General features: G+C 41.0%; 1 protein-coding gene across 30 annotated transcripts in view; it reads left to right on the forward strand.

The window, feature by feature from the left end:
• The window catches only part of ABLIM1 (actin binding LIM protein 1), a 2,317,257-nt gene that overhangs the window by 1,714,128 nt on the left and 576,946 nt on the right, over positions 1–26,183 (forward strand). For 20 of the 30 annotated variants that reach the window (XM_044055908.1, XM_044055914.1, XM_044055911.1 and 17 more), the window contains exon 11: positions 1,270–1,314. The exons of the other annotated variants lie outside the window; for them this stretch is intronic. In XM_044055908.1, the coding sequence (XP_043911843.1) occupies positions 1,270–1,314 (45 nt within the window). The remainder of the gene's footprint in view (positions 1–1,269; positions 1,315–26,183) is intronic. 30 annotated transcript variants of the gene reach the window in all.

The following is a 26,183-nucleotide window of genomic DNA, read 5'->3' on the forward strand; positions in this document are numbered from 1 at the left end:
CCCACGTCTTATTTAAGTGCCTTTGATGCACTTTGCTATAAGTGTATCCCTGGTGTCTAGTAGCCCCCTGCATTCACAGCTTTAGAGTGCTCTACAGTATATAGTGGTCCCCAAATGTTGCAGGATTTGCTTGTTAGTGTAGAGGAGTGTGGAAGAACACACACAGGCACACATATACACACACGCACACACATACACACACGCACACACATACACACACGCACAGACACACACACACACACACACACACACACACACACACACACACACACACACACACACACACACTCACATACACACAGACCCCACCAGATTGCACTCACACAGTTATGCATTCACTTGTAAACACACACACAGACACATAGAAATCTACCATGCCCCTTATGTATCCCTGCCACTGCAATCTTCCAGACAGGTATACATTCACACGTGCACTCACACATGCATCAGTCACACATACATACACATGAACACCACCTGTGCACTAAACTCTGCAGCACTTACTTCTGCCACGATAGATGTACATAAGTTCTTGGCTGTATACATTAACTTAAGAGACCAGGAGCAGCCTTGGCTGTCAGCAGGAAGTTCTGGGGGACCACATGGTTAACATATGTCTCTCCTTGGATGCTTCATTAGCCTTTATCATGGCTGCTGAGATAGCCAACAGTGATGTTATACGTGTTTGTGTGGCAGCACCATGGTAGAGTCATCTCTGAATCATCTATGAATCAAAAATGGTTACCGTGAGGTGTAGTCCCCATGTGCACTTCCCGGTAACCTTTCTGAACCCATCTGCTTAACCACCCCAGGTTTGACTTTATATAATAAGTACAAGAGTACAGTGCCTGTGAGCCCTGACTGGGGTTTGGAGTTTGTCCCCTGAACATATAAATCTTGTAGTTAATTTGTTTTCATTTTCCAATTTTGATGAAGTGGGATGTTGCTGAATTTGGTCTCAAAGTAATGGACCATATACATGCTGTATAACCATGATCATGATACTAGAAGTAAAATAATAGAAATGGATTTATTTTCGTAATATATTTTATTTGAAAGGAATATTTTTCATGAAGTATTTAGTGTATTGATTTTTCACAACACATTTGTTATTTAACTGCACAGCGTTTTAGATTGCTGCAGTTGAAGTTTATTTTTAACATCGTTTTGTCTCATTTGATCATCACTTTGATTTTCTTATTATGTTGATGCATATGGACATGTTCATCTCATTCTGTTAATTTTAATCCGTCCCGTTTTCATTCACAGTCACAGAGTCCTACAAGTACCAGCTCCCCAGTATCCACTGATGCTGTAAGTTTGTAGTTCTCTAAAGCTGCATGTAATTGATTAACCACCTTTCCTCACTCTGTACTAAACTAGCAGATTTTTCTTTACTAAGACTAAATTTCCTGTAAAACTGCACATCTGTTGCTTTTCTGTCTTAGCACTTACATACAGAGCTCCTAAATGTTTTGTTATCTATTTATGCATGTTTTTCATTGGTGTTTTGAATTTTAACCTCAGTACTTTAGCTAATTCTGAACTTTATAGCCACGCGATGTGTTCTGCTGGGACACCATGGGGAGAAGAACTTTCCAGAACTGATCGCTAATGGATGATGAAAACTTGAGCTTGGGTGTCCCAGAAGTCAAGGGTTTAAAATGTTAATCGTATCTATCTTATCAGTTTCTGTCGTATTACCTACCTAATCATCTGTCTACAATGCTTTTATTGGGGAATTTTCTTGTCTAAACACTAAATGTGGTCAGTCTTGCTTGCTAATTAAATCAGTAGTGAACTGAAGAGTATAAAGGGTAATTTGATTTATCTTTGAATAAATTACTGCCTGCCATATTTTTTCTTAGTTCTTCCCTTTTCTCATGTGTGGTACCTTTATTTTAAAATATGGCACTTTCCTATTTTCTTGGAAAAATACAACTGAAGTATTTAAAAAAAACTTCTATTCTAGTTAAGTTAAACATGTTAACTCCAAATGGAAATGGACTTTAATATTCTACATTAAAATTTTTACAGGATTTACTGTTTTACACAGTTCCATTGTACTGCTGTTTAAGGAGCTAAAGATTTTTCAGTGACAACTTTAAAAATATAATAATGATATGCATTTCTTTTTGTTTACAATGTGCATTTAATATTAACTGCTTCCTGTGATTTAAGCAAGCAATAATGCCTGATAGGGTATTCATTATTGTGGAAATAACGCCTGCCCAGGGCTACATCCCTGGAAGGACATTATTTCCACAATAACACACACACTGTCAGGCATTGTTATGCTTAGAGAATGGGCTGCCTGCAAAATTGTTGTTTTAGTTTTTTTTTTTTATTACTGTATTTTTTATATTTTTGATGTAAAATAGTTCCTCCACTTAATGTTTCAAACTTGCTCCAGTGTATGTTAATGTTGTTGAGGGAACCATTTCAGATCCAAAATGTGACACTTAAAAATATCCAGGCATTTACTTTACTATTTGGTCCTTTATTCCTAAAACATTTGGTTTATTGCCAGTTATTGGAGATTGAAGTTACTAAATAGTGGCATACTTCTGAGTTTCAGACAATTATTTTATTCAGAAAATTCATTCTAGCACAAATCCTTTTATTTAAGCAAGTTTCCAATTTTATAAGAGCAATAATTAAAATCCGTTCCTATTATTAGCCTTTGTTCTGCCTTTATTTTACGCTTTATTCAGATTTCTTCAGTTGAAAGGTCCAGAGGTATGCAAACCTCTTTATTATTGCTGCTTCCAGAAGTCAATCTCACTCACACTTACACCTCTGCTTCAGAAAATGCATGCTAACTCAAATCCCAATATTCAAGTGAAATATGCCCCCCTCTTTATTTCAGGTTCATTCAGATATCTTGAGCTAAGAGTCAAGAGAGCATACCTCTCAACTGTCCAGATTTTTGCAGAATGCCCACCCAGGTTTTTGGCTCATATGTTTGGTCCCATCCTTATAAAATGTGTAGTTTTGTACCAAATTACAAGTGACTGAAGTCATTAAATAATGACGGACATTGAAGTTTCAGACTTGATAGTCTTCAGAAAATACATGCTAATCGAAACCTTGTTATTCTAGCAACTTTCTAAGTTTATAACAGCAATTTTTAAAATCTTTCCCTATTTTTGGTCCTTTGTCCTCCCTTATTTGTGGCTCTGTTCAGATTTATTGTGCCGAGAGGTATGGAAGAGGTACGGAAACTTCTTAACTGCTGCCTCTACTGCCAGGGATCACTCTCACTCTTCACTATCTCCCTCTCTCTCACACACACGCGCGCACACACACACACACACACACACACACACACACACACACACACACACACATTTTTTGGTTTCTTTATTTTTTTTTTTACACTAGCTAAACAGCAAAAGTGCTGCTTAACAAATGTAAGATAACGGCTCAATCGAGCTCTCACTCTCATTCATGCATGTACTGTCACACACAGACATAAACAAAAACACACTTTTTTTTTTTTCTTATTTTACAGTCACTAAACAGCAAAATGTCTGATTACCAAGCATAAAATAATGGTAGCCGTTATTTTTTCCAGCCTAAGCTCTATGGTGGCTTGAAATGCTGCCATGAAGCAGTGGACTCATTTTTCAGTGGACATTATTTGTAGATTAACACCCTGCTGGTGACAGTTCGTTCTCTAAATCAGGATGTGATCTGCAGGTTGTCCATTCTGTAATAGTATATAACATTTTATATATACATCTATATTTATATATAAATCTACATGTATATATATATATATATATATATATATATATATATATATATATATATATATGGGTCTACTACTTTTAATCGAATGCCACTTATTAAACGAACACTGCTTCTGCAAATGTATCGCATCACAGTGAAGGACAGTAGGAAAACGTTCTATGTCCTCCACTGTGGTGCGGTAGTCATGGACATTAGAGTTAGGGCATGGGTCATGGTAAGGGGATAGCCCTACTAGCTATCCCCTTATCATGACCCATGCCCTTACCCTAAGGTCCGTGACTACTGCACTAAACTGCAGTACGTAGCCCATTCGGTGAAGCGGGTTTCGCGAAAGTGCACTTTCGATTAAGTGCACTTTCGCGTAACCCAGGGTCTAATGTGTAATTTCAAAGAAGCGTATTTTCAAAGTTATACAGTAGACCCATATATATATATATATATATATATGGATCTACTTCAGATGTTCAACATTCCAAAACACCGACTTTCATATGTCCGAGACCATATGATCGACATTTTGAAATGTCAAACATCTCTTACATAACGTGAAACATACAAAAACACTTTGCGTTTAGCAGGGGGGCAAGCCCCCCCTGCACCACCGCACCCCTTGCTACTTAAATATTCCTACTCCGAGATTGCACTACAGTGCAGGAAAGGGAAATCTCCCAGTTCCATGCTGTATAGGGATCTCCGCTATACATGTTTGACATTTCAAAATGTTACTCATATGGTCTCAACCATATGAATGTCAGCATTTGGAGATTTTGAACATCTCAAGTAGACTCATATATATATATATATATATATATATATATATATATATATATATATACATACACACACACACACACGCGCGAATATATCAGTAGGGTTCTCCTTCATGTCACCTGCTTTCTTACCATACACCTTTCCAGCCTACCAGAGGTCATAATTTGCTGCTGTGGCTATGTTTTATGTTGATATATGAATAAAGGTTGTGTCACTTATTATATTGTGACCAAGAGGGATAAGAACAGAGAGGCTCTAGATTAAGTCATAAAGAGCAAATAATTTCACTGCTTATTGCCTCAGTAATTAATAACAGAAATGAGAAATACATGTCTCAAAGTGTTATGTAACCTGAACTGTGTCTACTTATAACATTTTGGTTGAATGGTAGTTGTTTTACTTGCACCTAAAGGGTATTACTCTGAACAGGGAGAGTGAATCATTCTGGGATGGATATGTGCATACTTTGATAGCTTTGCTATGCATCTGTGTCTGTTCATTATTGCTTAATCTTGCAGACGTATGATAGAAATGGAATGTTTTTAATTAATTACTTATATTCAAAGTTACCCGTTTCTGTATGTTGATTTGATCTCCACTGTCATGTTGTGTCATATTTCTATGTGCATTAATATTGATATGGGGTCTTTTTGATCACAGACCACCAGGTCCACTTAACAAAGATATTGACCAGAACACGTGTGAGTTGTACTGCATTTCTCTAGTCTACGCAATGTACTGTCAACTCAGAGCAATGGTACTAGTCATTTATAACTGGTTATAACTGGAAGAACAAGTAATTTTTACAGCTTACGTTACCTGAGTCATAAGCATAAACAAACGACAGCTGATTGCCGTGGCTCTCTTTCCATGTTTCTTTGGGTTGGTCCATAGTTCTGAAATGATTCATGAGAAATCAAGCTCTAAAATGTGCATTAAATACTGAAGAAGATGCCTGACTCACCTGTATAATGCATGTCTTTATCCATTTGTGAAAGTTCATGTGAATTGAACAGTCCTGTAAAACATAGGGGTCTGATAGCTGGGAAGTTGCTATGATAATATAATACCATGAAAGTGCAGTTTGCATGTGAGCATGTCATATTTTCAGTCTTATTTAACTGTTTGACAATGCTATAAAGGAAATTCACTTTTAGCACACATTAAATTTTACATTTTTCTCCACTGTAGCACAACCATGGATGGTGTACATAAGCTAAGGGGTGCAGGGGACTTTCATGCTTAAAAGCTTATTTTGTCATTCACTGAAAGTAGCTTTCACCAACAGTGTTTCAAATATATTGTCATTCAAAAAAAATTATTCAAGAAATAATCTTGCATCCATTTGAATCATTTCACTAATATGAAATCTATTGATAGATTATAATTGTCAGTATATTGTTATCGGTAAGAATATGATCAGTAATAATTCAGTATTTCATCAAAGTTTCTCTTTTTAAAATTTATTTGGAGTTCATCATTCAGTGGGAATGATTTTTATTCTCTTGTCCTCTAACCATTAATGCCTGTCGGATTGTACACAGTGCGATATTGCCCATTTCATTGCAATGCATTACTGAGAGGTTGCACATGTAATGGTGTAATGGAGGCAGTAGGACTTAAATGACAGAGCACATCATTTGGCTTTGAGTGGTAGTATTTCTGCAGTACACTATGGGGTAGGCAATCATACATAAAAAGCCGTCTACACAAAGGTGGTCCCCTCACAGAGCCAGGTAATTATAAGCCCATTAGCCTCCCCAGCCTTAGATGCAGTTCCTATTTCTTAGTTAATGTATTCACCTATATTCCTGTCTAGCTACAAAGACTTCTGAGCTTAAAACTGCTGTTTCACTGCATTGATTTTTGGATTTTTTTCCCACCTAGCCACCCAATTCTTGTGCTTTTAAACATGGTGCCTTTTTATCTACCGGCTACTATTGTAAATTAAAGTTTTCAAGATCCTCCCACTGCTAATTCTTCTGGGAAAAAGTAGCTCAAACTGATGAGGCACTCCCATTAGACTCTTAAAAATCAAGTTAGCCTCTGTTTCATATCATCTCATTTTAATTAGTGTACACTGAAATATTCAGCATTTTAATCTGCATTATGCATTGTTTTTTTCTGCATTTGTTCTTTGTTTTAACCAAAAGTGAACTGTTTGCATTTTTTACTTGCTCTGGGACCTTAGTCACACTACCAGGCAAATTGTGAGTTGCTGTAGTTGTAGTATCACTTACAAAAGTGAGAGACTTGTGAATTGCTGCAGGATCTGAGCCATGTGTAAAAGTAGACCTGTACATATATACATATATATATATATATATATATATATATATATATATATATATATATGTGTGTGTGTGTGTGCATATATATATATATATATATATATATATATATATATATATATATATATATATATATATACAATATCCTAGACAACGTCATTACCAACATGGGAGATAGATGCTCCACACCAACAGTCACCCCCTCATTGGTTAGGTCTGACCATAAACTAATCACCCTTGACATCCACATCCCATCCCCACCCCCCAGTAAGGAAACCTTCATAAAAAACTTCTCCAGTGCCAACTTCATGCTACTCAAGTCAGACGTGACAAACTTCATGACACCCATACAGATGGGAACTGAAAGTTCGACTGCTGAATCCTACACTAAGGCACTGTACGAGCACATCCACTCTTGCATGAATTGTGTCATCCCAAATAGAACCAAGATGCTCTCCTCCAAAAACAGGAAGTCAATCTGGTGGTCCCCTGCCATAAACAAACTATACAACAGAAGGAAGAAACTGTTGCAGAAAAGTGGAAAATCCCAGGATGCAAGAAAACTCCCTTACCAGCCTCAGTAAGAAGCTGAGATCCCTCATAAAATCCTCCAAAGCTAGTTACGAAAATAAAATTGCCCAAGATTCCAAAGACAACCACAAGGCATTCTATAGTTATTTCAGAATTTAAATGGCAATCCTCAGATCTGCCCTGAGCTGCACCAGAATGGCATTGAATATACTGATCCCAAGGATATTGCCAATATCCTGGCAGATCGATTAAGTGCCAACTTCACCCCCCTCTCACCCCCTGAAGGGCCCATCTGAATACCAAAAGATTGCCAAATTCCAGTAATCATGGCTGCACAGGTAGAAACTGCACTCTCCAAAGCTAAGAATACAGCATCCATGGGACCAGATGACATCCCGGGCTGTGTACTACATGAACTACAAAATGAACTGGCACCTCACCTAAGTGTCATGTTTAATCATAGTCTCACTTCAGGCTTCATGTCCACTGAGTGGTGCACAACTACAGTTATCCCACTCCACAAGGGGGGATCCACCTTGGATCCCGGAAACTACCATCCCATCAGTCTGACAAGCCTGATCTGCAAGGGCATGGAACGCATTATCATGGAACTTATAAACAAAGACATTGATAACCTTCAAACACTGGACCCCACCCAATTTGGGTTCATGAAGGGCCGATCTTGTCTCCTGAACCTAATTGACTTCTTCGAATCAGTCTCCAGAGAAGTGGACGAGGGTAAGGTGGTCCACACAGCCTATCTGGACCTCGCCAAGGCCTTCGGCACCATCCCCCACTCTGGAATCATAGATAAACTTACTAAGCTGGGCATAAATCCCTACGTCACTCAATGGGTTGCCAACTGGCTTACTGACAGAACCCAGACTGTAAAAGTAGCTGGCTCCAAATCCAGCTCTAGACAAGTGACAAGTGGAGCACCTCAGGGTTCAGTCCTGGGACCGCTCTTGTTTGGCATCTACTTCTCTGAAGTACAGGTCTTCACTAAGGGACTCTGGCTAACAAAGTTCGCAGATGACTGCATACTGAGAGCCATTATTGAATCCCCAAATGATGTGGCTGTTCTACAAAAAGGTCTTACAGAAACAGATGCTTGGTGCTAGAACCATGGGCTCAAGCTTAATGCCAAGAAATGTATAGTTAACCCCTGTGGGAAAAGTCATGTACCCATGAATTACCACATAGGTGGCAGTACACTAAACACTGAAAGTGTGACGAGAGACTTGGGGACACAGGTGAACAGTGGTCTCACCTTCGATAATCACATCGCCACAACAGTCAGGAAATCCTTCTGTGTGGCACACCTCATCACTAAGGGCTTTTCATCCAGAAAAAAGGAGGTCATTGTCCCACTGTACTCATCCCTCATTAGACCCATTATAGAGTACAATGCCCCATTTGGTATGTACCTCACAAGACATTTGCAACAGCTGTAAAGGCCGCGGCAGTACCTCACTAAAAGAATCACAGGCCTAAAGCAGATGCCCTATGCTGACCATCTAAAAAAACTCCAGCTATACTCTGCGGCATATAGTCTACTCAGAGGTGATCTCTGCTTAAGATACAAGGCCATGTCAAACCCTGAGCTGTTGAACATGCTACACTTAAATCCCAATCCCTCAGAGCCACACGCTCCAGGGATCTAAACCTTGTCATCACAATGAACAAAACATGCTGGAGGGATAGGTTCCTGACACAGAGACTCCCTATACTCTGGAATAAACTGCCCGTACATGTCAAGCAGAGTGCCTCCTTGGCCCTATTCAAAAGGAACATTGACAATTGGATAGGAAATAGGAAATTCATCCCGGGGATCACGTCAGTTGCCCTGCTAGACAGAGGTCCAGGGAAGTAAATATTGTGGGAAGAAATAGCCAGGGAATTGTTATGGCTATGCTTGTATAGACCCTAGGGCTGATAGCCTAGTACCAACCTATGAACCTATATATTTATATATATCAATATATCTATCTAAATATATATATATATATATATATATATATATATATATATATATATATATATATAGACATACATATAAAAAACAACACACACTTATGCTGCATTTTTAATGTTTACTGATTGGATTCCTCTCATGCTCATCTCCTATTACCTGTGCTGAGCTGTGTGGTGGTGGTTTGCAGGCACCTAGAGTTGTAATTTTCCGTATAAATCTTCCTCTGCTATTTTCCCAGGTGTCTAGCTGAGTGTAGAGCAGCTAGTGTGCCTTCTGAGAAGCATTATCCCAAGAGTGTTGTTTTAGACCAGTCTTAGACCTCTCCTCCCAGCCCATCAACTCCAAACCTAGTTACAATCCCATCTTGCACCGCCTCTTGTAGGTCACAAAAAGAGGATTCACAGCCATGCATGTGCACTTTCATACTGTCTCTGTAACCCATCTAGTAGAAATGGACATCCTGAGACAATGTAGAAGCTGTCTCATGTTTACTGACAGCCACGTTATTCTTAAACAGACTGACACAGTAAGTGAGAGATGTAATTACAATGTGTCTTTGCAGGCAAAGCTCTTGCATGCAGACACTGATATCGCCAAACAGGTTGCCAGTAACACACACACACACACACACACACACACACACAAAACACACACTCACACACCACACACACACACACACACACACACACACACACACACAACACACACACACACACACACACACACACACACACACACACACACACACACACACTACACAAACACACTCTACATACAGAAACACACACACACTACACCTACTATGGATCAGACACAAAACTTGCACATGCTGAGGTGCTTAAATGCCATCTACCCAAATTTCGAAAGCCTCTAGGATGCTGTCCTCAGCAACTTTCCAAACAATCTACAAAGACAACACCCCAGGACAAGTACAACCACATCTCAGAATGTCTAAACCTATAAGCCCATAAGACAAACTACCAGACAGCCCAATATATTGGTCGTTGGAGACTATATTGTGAGACGCAGTGATGCTCCACTCACCAGACTAAGCAGGGAGACATTTTTGTCTGTCACGGGCAAGGCTCTACCAAATCACACACGTACTCAGGACACTGAACAACAAGTACCAGTATGACTCTGTCATAGTCCATATGTGTGTAAATGACTTGAAGCATATCTCCCTGGAATATATAGAGAGAGACATGATAAAGTTTTCAAATTGTGTTCCAGGCAGGTATGAGCCCAGCACTTCTACCTTCCCCATGGATAATACTACAATATAAACAGAAGATGATTGACTTTAACAGACTTGCTTAGTTACTGGTGTAACTGTCCCTATCCCTAGTTACTGGTCTAAATATCCCTGTGGCACAAGGTGTCATTCTGAGGGGGGTCCAATATTAGTCAGCATGGGAGAACATGATCAACAGGCTACAGTGCTTTGCCAGGGATGGTCTGTACCTGACCCCACGTTTGGCTTTCGGATATTGGCAAAAACATTATCCACCCCTATACTCCCTACTTTAGTCAATTCCAGTCTGATAAACCTTCTGACATAATAAATTCTACTGAAAATAAACTAAAGGTGTCCCTGCTCAATGCTAGGAGTCTCAACAAGAAGCTCCATTCCCTAGAAGTGCTCCTAACTCTGAAAAGTGTTGATATTTGTGCAGTTGCTGCCATGGAAGGCCCACAGCATTGCAAGGCTATAATGCCTTCCATACATATAGACCAGCTACCATGCATGAAGGGACAAGAGCTGGAAATGTATCAATCTACATAAAAAGTAAGCACACCTCAAGGTTAGTCAAACAATATGACATGCTTGAGCTACTCATTGTCCAACTTACCATAGGTAAAGTCCCATACCATATCTTTGATAGCTATATGACCTCGTCCTGACCACATACTTTAATGTACTGAAGTTGCCCACCATTCAGCCTAACACCATCTTCTTAGGCTGATTTCAACTATCCCACCATAAACTGGGATACATATACAACCTTTAACATACAGGCTCTAAGACTCCTGGATTTTGTCAATGCAGACACCTTGGAACAGCTACTCTGCACACGTATTGTGGTGCATATATCCTGGATCTGATACTCATAAATATGAAGGAATATTGCAACCCCCCCTTGTGTAATATCTTCTCTGGTTAGGTCAGATCCCAGCATAACCCAGAAGCTTTAAGAAATTTTCCAAGGATAATTACCTCATATTAAGTGATGGCATAGCTGAATTTCAACCTCCACCCCCAAACTCAGAGAATGCTGCGGTCTATGTGGAAGTGTTTACAGAAACTGTGTACAAACATGTAAATAACTTCATAAAAACAGCAGTATCAAACTAAAATAAACTTAGTACAGAGTATACATAGGTTGTACAACAAAGGAAAGAAAGGCCTGTCCAGAAATGGGAGGATTATACCCCAACAGACAAAAAAAAACCCTCATCAGTCTCAACAAGCAATTCAGGGGACTAATCAAGTCCAACAAAGCTAACTTGGAGGCAAAAGTAGCCTCCCAGCCAAGGATAACTGTAAGTCATTTTTCTGTTATGTACTCAAATGTAAGGGGAACACCCAACAATGTGCTGAACTATTCATAAATGGAACTCGATATAGCAAATTTTCTAGCCAATAAATTTAGCTCGTTTTACCACCCTTTCACACCATCCCCCCAGAAAATGCCCTCTATCATTTCTCCAACTATCACTAAAGAACAGGTCCTTACTGCACACTCCAGAGCTAAAAACACTGCATCAGTGGGTCTTAATAATATCCCAGAATGCCTACTAAATAGCTTGAAACATGACTTGTCAGTCCTATTAGAAACCCTGTTCATCCCACTACACCAAAGGGGGACCATCAACAGATCCAGGGAACTACAGACCCATAAGTTTAACTAGTCTTATATGCAAGGCCATGGAAAGTATTATCATGGACTTGATAAACAAAGATATAGGAAATCTTCAAACAATGGCCCTTTCTCAGTTTCATTTTGTCAAGGGAAGGTCATGCCTACAAGACCTGGTGGACGTCTTCAAGTAGGTCAGTAAAGCCATAGATAAGAGAAAAACAATGCATTCGGCCTACCTTGACTTTGCAAATGAATTTGACATAATACCTCACTTGGGTATCATAGACAAACTCACACATTTAGGCATAGATACATATGTCACCCAGTGGCTAGCCAAATGGCTCACAGACAGGGTGCATGAAGATAGGTTGGAGGAAACCACCTCCACTAAGAGGCCTGTTATCAGTGGTGTCCCACAGGGCTCAGTAGTGGGACCTCTCCTCTTCGAAATATACTTCTCTGAAGTCAAAGCGAATGTGGAGGGCCTTTGGTTGACCAGATTTGCTGATGGCTACAAGCTGGGTGCAATCACTGAATCCCCATAGATGTAGATATCCTCCTGGACGGTCTGCCACAGACAAATAACTGTTGCCAGAACCGTGGTCTAAAAATCAGTGCAAATAATGCACTATTATACCCTTTGGGAAGACAACTGTCCCTACACATTACAACATTGCTAACTCTCTCCTAAGAGGAGACTCAGTGGTAAGAGATTTGGAAATTCTGGTTGACAGTAACCTGAACTTTGATCACTGTGTGTCCATGGTAGTGAGTACATCCTTCTTCATGGAACAACTTGTAAGTAAGGGCATGGCATCCAGATCTAAGGAGATCATAGTCCCACTATATTCAGTCCTCATTAGACAAATATTCAAGTACAATACACTCTGGAGTAGTCACAGAGGTTCCTCACTAAATGAATACAAGTGGTAAATAAAATGCCGTATGTGGACCACATCAAAGCCCTGTCCCTCTCCCTATACTCAATCTCCTACAGACTAGTTAGTAGGGATCTATGCCTAACTTACAAGGTGTTCTCTGATCCAGCTCTGACGAATCTGTTACACCTTCACAAAACAAACAGCACTAGAATAACACAGTCCGATCCAGCTCTGATGGATCTGTTACCTTCACAAAACAAACAGCACTAGAATAACACAGTCCGATCCAGCTCTGATGGACCTGTTACACCTTCACAAAACAAACAGCACTAGAATAACACAATCTAAGGATCTAAACCTCATGTCTGACATAAGCAAAACATTTTGGAGGGACAAGTATGTCCCAGAGATTATATCTTTTCTGGAACAGACTTACTCTTCATGAAAAGCAGAGCTCTTCCCTAAACCTATTCAAATTTAGTTTGGACCAATGGATGGGAAATTGCAAATTCACCCCTTGCTTGTTACCTGTGTCCATTATGGACAGGGACAGCTTGTAGATTTTAGTTATTTATTTAACATTTCTTGACTGGGAAAGTCTGACTAGGACAGAGCATATTTTCAGTGAAGGTCTGGGAAGAAATGCTCCAGACGCATGTCTTTGGAATGTGGAAGAAAAACAGAGTACCTGGAGGAAGCCCACATGATCGCAGGGAGGACATGCAGACTTCACACAGTATTTACCCCAGCTGAGAGTTGAACCAGAGAATAACTTGCTGTGAGGTGACATTAACTGCTGCACCACTGCGTCACCCTGCCCTAAGGCACAGACCCCACAACATACAAGGACTACGTTCCACTATCCTTTTTCTATTTTAGTGGATTGCTGGCCATACCCAGTCTGGTCACTATTACACTTACATTATAGCTTGTTCAACATCACCACCTAGTGGCCGGAAAGGCACACTTTTGTGCATTAGTATATTCCCAACTGCGGCTTGAATATACCACATTATTAATCCTTTTTACACTTTCCGCAGCTCAGATAAGTGTACCACAACCCTCCCACAGCATTCTGTCTATTATCTGCAATATAGCTTGCTTATGTCTCTTGCTTTTACAATAACCCTACCTAACTCTGACTTCTCTCCATCTGAATATAGAGCATACCTGAAATATCACATTGGGTCCCAAGTACCAACAAGCACCTCTTGTTACCAGCCTACGGGCAACGACCATCCAAGCTCCCTATTTAAAACAAAAAGGTTAATTAAATACATATTTATTGTTAGTAGGATTGGCAGTGGGAAAAGTGTTTCTTTTCTAGCTTAAAGACCCCTCCACTCCTATCAGCCACCCAAACTAAGCCAGCCTAAGACCCTTACCACAGCCCCCCTAGCTACTTGTTCCCTAGCTGCCTCCCAGATCACTCCAGCACTCTCATTTTTAACAACTTTGTTTGGTTCTGCTTGACCCTTGGAAATTTAGCAGTAATTACTTAGTCTCTGGCATACCTACCCATTCCATTACTTGAGCCCCAGCATATCGCTCTCCCCTCTAAATACACATTCTGCTGATAAAGGCTCACAGATTGTTTTCTGCAGTCAACCTGCCTGTGTACTGATCGGTGCAGTGCAGCCCTGCTCCGTTCGCCCTTCGGGCTCACTCCGCTCCCCTACCCTACCTCCATTCCCACCCACCCCAGTACTCCTAGATTTATACTTACCCCAGATCACCTGACTCACTTGCCACACCCATCATCCAATCACTGCAATACAATTCAATATTAGGCCATACCCACACTCCATTAACCTACCACTCCCACTTTTTCAACAAACCACACACTGCAAACACCCCATCACCTCCTCCACCCTTCCACAATCCTGCAATACATAGACCTCACAGACACCATGACACTAACCCCACACTCCCATAATCACATCATACAAATACTCTTACCTTCTCTATCCAGTTGTCTCTTCATAATCTCCAGTAGCACCACATATCACCATCCACTCAAATCATGTACTGCATCAAATCCCCCACCTTACCACACACCATAAGCAACCCCTCCATACCTACAAACACACAACCAGTCATCCATTACCCTTTTATCTTTCAACTCACCTCTCCAATCCATTGCACCTCACAATCCAAAAAACACCCCAGCCTCAGACATCACTTCTTAACAATCTTCTACCTTAAATTCATTGCCAGCATTGCAACCCAACTACTACTAGGAGGGGACATCCACCCCAATCCAGGCCCAACAAATATCCCCCATACCACATCCAACCCCAACCTCCCATTTAAGCACAAACCCACTGATATACTCATACAGAACCTAAACATTCGTATTATCATGAACAAAATAGAACAGTTACATGGAGCCATCTCTGCATACAACCCAGATATTATGGTGATTACAGAAACATGGCTTAAACCCCATATTAAAGATAACTCTATAACCCCATCTGGCTTTAATATATTGATAGTAGATAGAGCTCACAGAAGAGGAGGCGGAATAGCTCTTCTTTATAAATCCAATTTAAAAGTTTATCTCCTTCAGAAAGAAACCCCACATTTCAACAATGCTGAGACCTTATTAACCAAACTCCTCCTAAACCAACACAAACAACTAAACCTACTCAGCATCTATATGCCACCAGGAGACAACCTTAGGACCCTAGAATCTATAGTCCACTGGGCTTCCCACTCCCTTTCCCAAGAAACTGTAGTCCTAGGTGATGTCAACATTGACTGGAACAGTGTACATTCATCAGCAGCCACTAACCATATAAACCTGTATAACTTTACTCAACCCATACACTCTCCCACAAGATTTGACAAAACCACCAAGCATGAATCCACCGTAGACTGGATCTTCACTAACCAGCCCAACACTGCCCACCTACTATGTGGGATACTACCAGACTCCCTCAGTGACCATAACCCAACTTTCCTCCTTCGGCACAAACTGAAAAATACCAAACCACCCTCCCTGTTACAAACCCGCTCCCAAAAAAACTTCTCCTCAGAACAATTCTTGGAAACCCTAAAATCCTGCAACTAGGCCCCCCTAAAAACCCACCCCTGGACAACGCAGTAGAATACTTTAACTCCAAATTCCTACAGATTCTAAACCAACTAGCCCCACTGAAAACAATAAGAGTACACAGTAACCCTGCCCCCTGGCTAAATAAAAACACAAAGATCTTACTCAAGGCTAGGAACAAAACTTGGATAACTAAATCAAGCAAAAAAAAAAACAGGTCAGGTTGGACAAATAAAACCACTATATTTCCCTGCAAAGGAAACACAGCAACAACCCACAAAAATTCTGGGATGCAGTGAATAGCATCCTCCAACCTGGAAAAACCACACCACCTGCAGACATCAAAGGTGCTGACCCTGACATAGCCACAGACTTCAATAACTACTTTATCTCTTCCATATTTAAACTAGTAAATGATATGTCACCCACAACCACAATCCTTAAACTAATTCCACCCCCTTCTCACTTAACCCAGTACCAATATCAGCCATTCAAAAACTTTTAGCACAACTTAAACCTACCACCCTAGCCACCGACTGTCTCCCAGCCCAGTATCTTCAAATGGCATCCAAGACCATTGCCTACCCCATCTCCCTACTCATTAATAGATCTATTTCAGTGTGCACCATTCCATCCTTGTGGAAAACCTCATATATCATCCCCCTCCTCAAGGGTGGCCCCTCTACTGACCTCTCTAACTACCGTCCCATTGCTATCCTATCACCTCTCTCAAAAATTCTGGAAACATGCATCCATCACTAGCCCCTTATCCACCTACTAATCAACAACTTACTATCCAAAACCCAACATAGATTTAGTCCTTCCCATAGCACCAACACTGCCCTAATCAACTTCTCCAATACCATAAACTCACACAGGAACCAAGGGCATCTGGTCTCCGCCACCTTCCTAGACTTATCCAAGGCATTTGATACATTGACCAATCATAAACTCCTTACCTGTCTCTTGGAACTCAACCTTAATAACCCCACTCTACAATGGTTTAAAAGTTACCTAAACAACCGCTCACAATCTGTCAAATGGGGCAACTCCCTATCCCCCCACTCCCCGTCACATGTGGTGTCCCACAAGCCTCAATCCTTGGCCCCCTTCTCTTCAACATATTTACAAATAATCTCCACCTAGCAACCACTAAAGCCAATATTGTCCAGTTTGCAGATGACACAACCCTAATTTGCTCAGCACCCAACATCCATCTACTACAAAGTAAAGCCCAGGAATCCTTCAATGAGGTAGAGAATTGGCTAAGCAACCACCAACTGATACTAAACCCCCAAAAAACACAGCTAATGCTATTCCACCCAACTAAACACTGTCCCCACCTTCACCATCCTGTCAGCCAACAGCACTCTCATCACTCCAGTAGATGAGTCCAAACTGCTAGGTGTCACAATTGATCAACAACTTAAGTGCAAAAAACACATATCACAAACTATCTCTAAAGTCCACAAAAATAGGTTACCTCTATCATTGTAAACAGTTCCTAACCCCTATGTCTAGAACCACAACAGCCAAAACTCATCTGTTATCAACATTGCTTTACGCCTTTCTAGTTCTTACCAACATTAATAAAACTGACCTGAACAAACTCTCCACATGCTACAATAAAATAGCTAGGTTCGCTGCCAGTAGTAGATCACACTTCCACCATTGTCAATCCCTACTTAAACTACACTGGTTAAAATTTCCAAACCTGCTACACTACCACGAACTCATCATAGCTCATCAAATTCTATACCATCCTGGGAGAACCCCTGCCCTAGCTAACATGTTAAACTTTTACAACTCCACCAGGGAACTACGATCAAGTAACAAATCCATGATTGAAGTCAATCCATTGAAGAACATCTCTGGAGAAGCCCTATTCTCTCATGAGGTTGCAAAAGTATGGAACACCCTCCCACCGGATCTCAGACTACAAAATCACACAAGAACATTCAAAGTCCTCCTTATATCACACTTTTTTGCTAAGCCTCTCTGTAACTGCAAACACCCGCCCTGAATCCTCGCTGAATTGTAGGCAGACTACCCGCTGACGTCTCTAATGTATTCAACATACTGTCACCTGCAATGTACTGCTTGTAAATATGGTAAATATTGACCTACTCCTGAGTATCTTATTTACACAAATTGTACTGTTATTGCAGGCATGTAACCTCCTGACTGTACAAATATCGACCTACGTATCTTATTTACACAGATTGTATTGTTATTGTAGACATGTAACCTCCTGACTGTACAAATATCGACCTACGTATCTTATTTACACAGATTGTATTGTTATTGCAGGCATGTAACCTCCTGACTGTACAAATATCGACCTACGTATCTTATTTACACAGATTGTATTGTTATTGTAGACATGTAACCTCCTGACGGTACAAATATCGACCTACTCCTGAGTATCATATTTACACAGATTGTACTGTTATTGTAGGCATGTAACCTCCTGACTGTACAAATATTGACCTACTCCTGAGTATCTTATTTACACAGGTTTTACTGTTATTGTAGGCATGTAATCTCCTGACTGTACAAATAGTGACCTACTCCTGAGTATCTTATTTACACAGATTGTATTGTTATTGTAGACATGTAACCTCCTGACTGTACAAATATCGACCTACTCCTGAGTATCTTATTTACACAGATTGTATTGTTATTGTAGACATGTAACCTCCTGACTGTACAAATATCGACCTACGTATCTTATTTACACAGATTGTATTGTTATTGCAGGCATGTAACCTCCTGACTGTACAAATATCGACCTACGTATCTTATTTACACAGATTGTATTGTTATTGTAGACATGTAACCTCCTGACTGTACAAATATCGACCTACTCCTGAGTATCTTATTTACACAGATTGTACTGTTATTGTAGACGTGTAATCTCCTGACTGTACAAATATCGACCTACTCCTGATTATCTTATTTACACAGATTGTACTGTTATTGTAGACGTGTAACCTCCTGACTGTACAAATATCGACCTACTCCTGAGTATCTTATTTACACAGATTGTACTGTTATTGTAGACATGTAACCTCCTGACTGTACAAATATCGTCCTACTCCTGAGTATCTTATTTACACAGATTGTACTGTTATTGCAGGCATGTAACCTCCTGACTGTACAAATATCGACCTACTCCTGAGTATCTTATTTACACAGATTGTATTGTTATTGTAGACATGTAACCTCCTGACTGTACAAATATCGTCCTACTCCTGAGTATGTTATTTACACAGATTGTACTGTTATTGTAGACATGTAACCTCCTGACTGTACAAATATTGATCTACTCCTGAGTATCTTATTTACACAGATTGTACTGTTATTGCAGTCATGTAACCTGTTATTGTAGACATGTAACCTGACTGTATGATGTGATTGCTTTTGCATTTAACTGTTTTTTACTTGTATGCTAACTTATCGATCGTGTGCATTCACACTGTTACTTCCTTGGAGCTTTTCTCTCCAGGAATCCACTGAAAATGGACACCTGTTGTCCAGTTGAACTTATCCTGGTAGAAGAAATGTTAAATAAATAAATAATAAATACATATACCAAAGCCATTCTGGTCTATTGGCATTGATAAATTGGAAAATAGGGGTATGTGTCACTGGGCTTAAAAAGGCTCTAGAGCTCTTAGTCTTCTAATCTCCTAATGATCCTATAAACTGCAGAATATATCATAGCATAATTAATTTATGCTGACATAGGCAATGTAAATGATGTACATCCCACTCAGCTGGGTTTTATGAAGGGCAAGTCCTGTCTCCTGAATCTAATAAACGTATCTGAAAAGTTCACAGAGGCTAAGGACAAAAATCGCAAAAAGAATCACAGGCCTTAAGCAGATGCCCTATGCTGACCATCTAAAGAACTCCAGCTATACTCTGTCGCATATCGCCTACTCAGAGGCGATCTCTGCTTAACATACAAGGCTATGTCAAACCCAGAGTTGATGGACATGCTACACCTAAAGAAATCCCAATCCCTCCGAATCACATGCTCTTAACCTTGTGATCACTATGAATAGAACATGCTGGAGGGATAAGTTCCTGACCCAGAGACTATGCATACTCTGGAATAGACTGCCCATGCATGTCAGGAAGAGCGCCTCAATGGCCCTCTTCAAGGGGAACCTTGACGATTGGATGGGAGATAGGAAATTCACCCCGGGATCACATCAGTAGCCCTGCTAGACACAGGTCCACGAAAGTAAATATTTGTGGGAAGAAATAGCCAGGGAATCATTATGGCTAGGCTTGTATAGGCTCTAGGGCTGATAGCCTAGTATGTACCTATGAACAATGGTCCGTCTGTGCATGCTGGTTATCTTGACCTGGCCAAAGCTTTTCAGACTATCCCCCATGCTGGTGTTATTGAAAGGTTATACAAACTTAATGTAACCCCCTACTTTGTCTGCTAGCTATCCAATGGCTCACATATGATGAAAGTTGCTGGTACCTTCTCTGAATGTAAAATGGTAACTTTGTCACTAATGGGATACCACAGCGATTAGTGCTGGGCCCTCTCTGAATGTAACATTGTAATTAGTGGAATACCATAGGGATAAGTGCTTAGCCTTCTCTGAATGTAACATTGTAACTAATTTAGTAGCCAGGGATCAGTGCTAGGCCCTTTCTGAATGTAACATTGTAACTAGTGGGTACCACAGGGATCTGTGTTGTGCCCTCTCTGAAAGTAACATTGTAATTAGTGGGATAGAACAGGGATCAGTGCTGGGACCTGTCTGAATGTAACAATGTAAGTAATGGAGTAACACAGGGCAGCATTGTAACTATTGGGGTACCACAGGGATCAGTGCTGGGCCTCCATAAATGCAACATTGTAACTAGCTGTGTACTACCGGTATCAGTGCTGGGATCTCTCTGAATGTAACACTGTTAACTAGGGATACCACAAGGATCAGTGCTGGGACCACTCTCTATGTAACATTGTAACTAGTGGGATACCACAGGGATCAGTGCTGGGGCCTTCTCCAGTTTGCATTTATTTTGCAGACTTGCAAACAGCTATCCCTGAAATGTGGTTGACCAGATTTGCTAATGATTTGCAAGCTGGGCACTTCTATTAGCTCATCCACTGATAGTAAACAATGGCTGAAATATTCACAAAACTGCTCTACTGAAAATGGTCTCAGTGTAAACTTCAAAAAGTGCAGCACAGTAGCAGGTGGTTGAAAAGTTGCCCGCACGTCATACGTCTGTACAAGCAGATTTGGTCATAAGATACTGGAGTGCTTATGTGGACAACACTCATTCATTTGGTGATCATGTTTCTACCATAGTCAGGGAAACCTACTATCTGGCCCAGTTAATTTCCAAGGTAATATCTTCAAGATCCAAAGAAGTCATCTTACAGTGGCACTCTTCCCTTATCGCACCCATCGTCAAAGGCAGTGTCATATTGGCATGGACAAATTTAAGCATATCATTCAACTGGAAAGGTCCCACTGATTTTATCCCAAAAAATTAAAGGCTTGAAATTTTAAGCCTTGAAAGATCCAGTGCTATTTAATCTCCTTTATGTATGTATGTATGTATTTATTTATTTATTTTGGCAAAACCAGTGCCTTTAGAAAGATCACTATGAGAGACCTATATTTACACCAACAAATAAACAAGGCTCACTGGAGGAATAGGTTCATAGCATATGTAATATGTTACCACTACAGGTCAAACAAACTACTGCTTTTTATGCCTTTAAGGTAGTCATGATGATTGCATAGGTAGACACAATTTGCACCAGAGTTATCCTGTACATTTCTGCTTGATTTGGAAGGTGAACACTAGTTTGTGCTTGAAAAGGTTGGTCTCTGTGATCATTTGTCTGGCATTGGTTCTGTACTCCTATGTGCAGACATATATAATGACTTCAGGTTTCATTGGTAAAATTAAAAGGTTTTATTACCTTAAAAAAATCAGTTATTTGTCCTCATGTTTGGTCTTTTACAGTTCCCATGAGTGTTGCTTATTTCTCTAATAGTAGTATTATTTAAAGTATATATAAGTTCACTTAATGTGATTTTCTCTGCTGGCCTCTTTTCTTCTCACCAAATCCTGGTATTCGGGCATAAAGACTGTTTGGTGGTAGTTCTGCTGCTTGAATAAGCCAGTCAGTGCAACATAGTGTGATAGTGTGCAATAAACAAAGTCATGCAGTTACTATCTGCCAGTGTTGTGTTCTACCATGCACTTTAAAATTGGTCATTGCAGTGATTTCAAACTAATAAGTTAATTTTTCAGTGCACATAGCAAAGTCGGTGTAGATCAACACATATTTTTATAACTTCTTTTGGCCCCATCTGAATGCAATCCTTTAAGCCCTTTTTCAGCTTCTACTGACTCTTTTATTCTTCACAAGCACCAGCATCCTGGAACACTGGTTGAGAAAGAAAACAGCCAGGGATCTAAGGTGTCATCCAGTATTTCCATATGCTTCTGATACCCCCCCCCCCCCCATGCACACACACATTGGCAGTTTGTGCTGGGCCCAGTCTGAGTATGTGCTAATTTAAATCTGTAATTGTCCTTGCTTGACAAGATCACACTCCCTGAATCCGTTTGCAGGAGCTGCAGTACCTTGGCCTTCCCCAAGGTGGGGCTCTTGCAACAGAACCTTGGCAGTACCTTCCCCAACATGGGCTAGTCATTCTCATTTGTCTGCAGCTGATTCCTCCAGCGTCTGGGACACTAATCAAACCTGTGTTACTCGGCCTATAGTCAGGACTCCATCCTTGTGCGCCGTAAAGGGATGGTAACACCCATGAAGGTTCTACAAAATGCCCTAATATTGGGTGATTTCAATTACCCAAACATTAACTGGGAGAACTACTCAAGTACTAACTCCTTTGCCCAACGCTTCCTAGAATTTATAAACGCGAATGCCCTGGATCAACTGGTCAACACCCCCACCAGAGGTGACAACATATTGGACCTGGTCGTCACCAACATGGGCGACCGGTGTTCTACACTGGAGGTCAACCTCTCGCTGGTTAAATCAGACCATAGACTAATCACTCGGGATATCCACATTCCGCCCCCACCCCCAATCAAGGAATGAAAAACTTTTCAAAAACAAACTTCATGTTACTTAAGACTGAGGTGGAAAGGTTCACAGCCCCCATGCTAAAGGACAATGCTGTCCAAGCTGCTGAATCCCTTACAAAAGCACTCTATGAGCACCTGCAAGAATGCATGGACCGTGCTATCCCAAGCAAAACCAAGATTCACTCCTCAAAGCTGGACTCTGCCCTTCTGAGCTGGGAATTTCTGGTTAAAGGTTTATAGTGCCTGAATATTTGAACTGTATCGTACTGAAATTGGTTCACCTTGTTTGCTCTAGCATAGACTAGATCCAGGCCTGCTGAATCTAGCTTTGTTTATATGCTTGTTGTTTGTTTGCTTGTTATTTCCCTGGAAGCTAATTCCACCTAATACGCAACTTCTCAGCGCTTCTGTGGATATCTGCATTGCTTACTGTACTTATTTCCTTGTTTCACTAAGAAAGTTACTGTTTGTCGTTTTTGCATTTAGTTACTTGTAACACATTGCACTCAAGTTACCTGGCACTTGCTCATTAAAGCAATTATATAAGTCAGCACTAAAAATTAAAAGCACTACACCCTCACTCTCCACTGGCCCTTGTTTTCAATTAAGGATTTCCCAATATTATTCTAGCATGTCCAAAGGTCAGTTGTCAATCTCCTCTCCGGTCCAGCTGGTGAATCTGGGAATCTTGAGGCAATGTTATAACTGCCTCATGTACACAGACAACCCTCTCCTCCTCCCACATAACACAAATACTTGCGAGAGATGCAGCTATTTAGCCAAACTGGAGGCTGAGCTCTCTCAACTCAGGACTGACAAGACCAGACAGGAGGAGAAGGCAACTACACACACCACAAAACCAGCCTCACATAATGCTACCACTCCACTGAATCAAACACATAAACACACAAAGACATACTCGGAGGCTCTGAGTAATAATTTACCTAAACAGCAGAGGCCTCCAAAGCAGACACCCAAACAACTGCTACCTCAAGACACCCCACAAGCAACACATAAACCACAAAAGCAGTGTGCAAAGCAGTCACAGCCCTTAAGGCCAAATACAACACCAAACATACTTGTCATAGGAGACTCCATAGTCAGACACACTGATGTCCCACTCACCAGGCTGAACAAGGAGAGGGTCACAGTAAGCTGCCTATCGGGCGCTAGAATCCGCCACATAACACAAGCACTTTCGGGTCACTCCACGGCAAGTACTAATATGACACAGTCATTGTCCATGCTGGTGTGAACGACCTGAGACGTACCTCCCTGGACTACATGAAAAGAGACATAGAGGAGCTCTCTGATTATGTAGCCCAGGCAGGTATGACCCTAACCCTGAGCAGTATCCTTCCTTCACCAAGAATGATGCCACAATATAGAGACAAGATGATCAGCTTTAACAATTGGCTTAATGTCTGGTGTCATTCAAAGGGGATCCAGTGTCTGTCTGCCTGGGATGACATGCTTGACAAGCCACGCTGCTTCGCAAGGGACGGCTTGCACCTGTCACCCTGGGGATTCCGGATATTGGCTAAGGCTCTTGCCACCCCATAGTGCCTTTTTAGGCAAGGCTCAAATTCTAAACCTACCACCCTAGAAAACAAAAATGGGAAGAAACTGAGGGTAATGCTGCTCAATGCCAGAAGTCTAAATCTCAAAATGCACGCACTCGAGGCCCTTCTCAGTATGGAGAACATCGATGTCTGTGCTGTAACTGAAACCTGGTTCAAGGCTCCTGAGAGCACCCGGCACTATTAGGTTTTACCTCATATCATGCGTTCCGCCCCAAAACCCGGACCACACCACAAAAGGAGGGTGTATCCATTTTCATAAAGGATACCCACACCTCCAGGTTGGTGGCAACGCTAAGCTCGGAAACCATCCAGGTGCAACTAACCATAGGCAAAACTGCTCTACAAATTGTAGCATGCTACAGGCCACCCTCTCAAACTCAGGAACCCCACACAGCCTTCCTGAAGACACTGGAGGGTATAAATGTATCTCCAAACACCATCATATTGGGTGACTTCAACTACCCGAATATAGACTGGGAACATTACTCAAGCCCTAACTTTCTAGCCCAACGGTTCCTGGAGTTCATAAATTCAAATGCCATGGAACAGCTAGTCACTGTTCCCACGAGAGGAGAAAATATACTAGATCTCATTGTCACAAACATGGGGACAAAATGCTCCACACCGAAGTATATCCCTCATTGGTGAGATCTGATCATAAACTAATCTCACTGGAAATCCACATCCCACCCCACCACAAACAAAAAAGATCATAGTGAAGAACTTCTCTAAAGCAAACTTCACACTACTCAAGACTGGTGTAGTATCCTTCAAGGCCCCTGAGCCAGAGGAAACCACAACCCAAGCTGCGGAAGCCCTTACAAATGCCTTCTATGAACACCTCCAGGACTGCATGGATCAGGCAATCCCAAATAAAACCAAGACTCTTTCCACAAAGGGCAAGCGTCCAGTCTGGTGGACCCCAGCCATAAACAAACTTTACAATAAGAGGAGAAAGCTTTTACATGATAGAACAAAATCCATAAAAGGGAAGTCACCCCTGATCATTATTAGTAAAAAATACGAGCACTCATAAAATCAACTAAGGCCAATTTTGAGAGAAAAATTGCCATGGATTCAAAGGACAATCATAAGGCCTTTTCAGCTATGTTAGGAACCTGGGTGGAAACTCCCAGATATGCTCAGAATTAGTCCAAAATGATACAAAAATCACTGAACCCATAGACATTGCCAACATACTGGCAGACAGGTTCAGTGCAAACTTCACCGCCCTCTCCCCTAAAGGAGAGATAACTATCCCAGCCGAGTGTAGCCTCCCGGACATCTCAAATGCGCAGGTGAAAGCTGCTCTCTCTAAAGCTAAAAACACAGCATCAGTGGGACCGGATGGTGTCCCCGGCTGTGTGCT

The sequence above is a fragment of the Protopterus annectens genome, chromosome 14.part0, assembly GCF_019279795.1.
Source record: "Protopterus annectens isolate FY-2018-M chromosome 14.part0, PAN1.0, whole genome shotgun sequence".
NCBI lineage: Eukaryota > Metazoa > Chordata > Ceratodontiformes > Protopteridae > Protopterus > Protopterus annectens.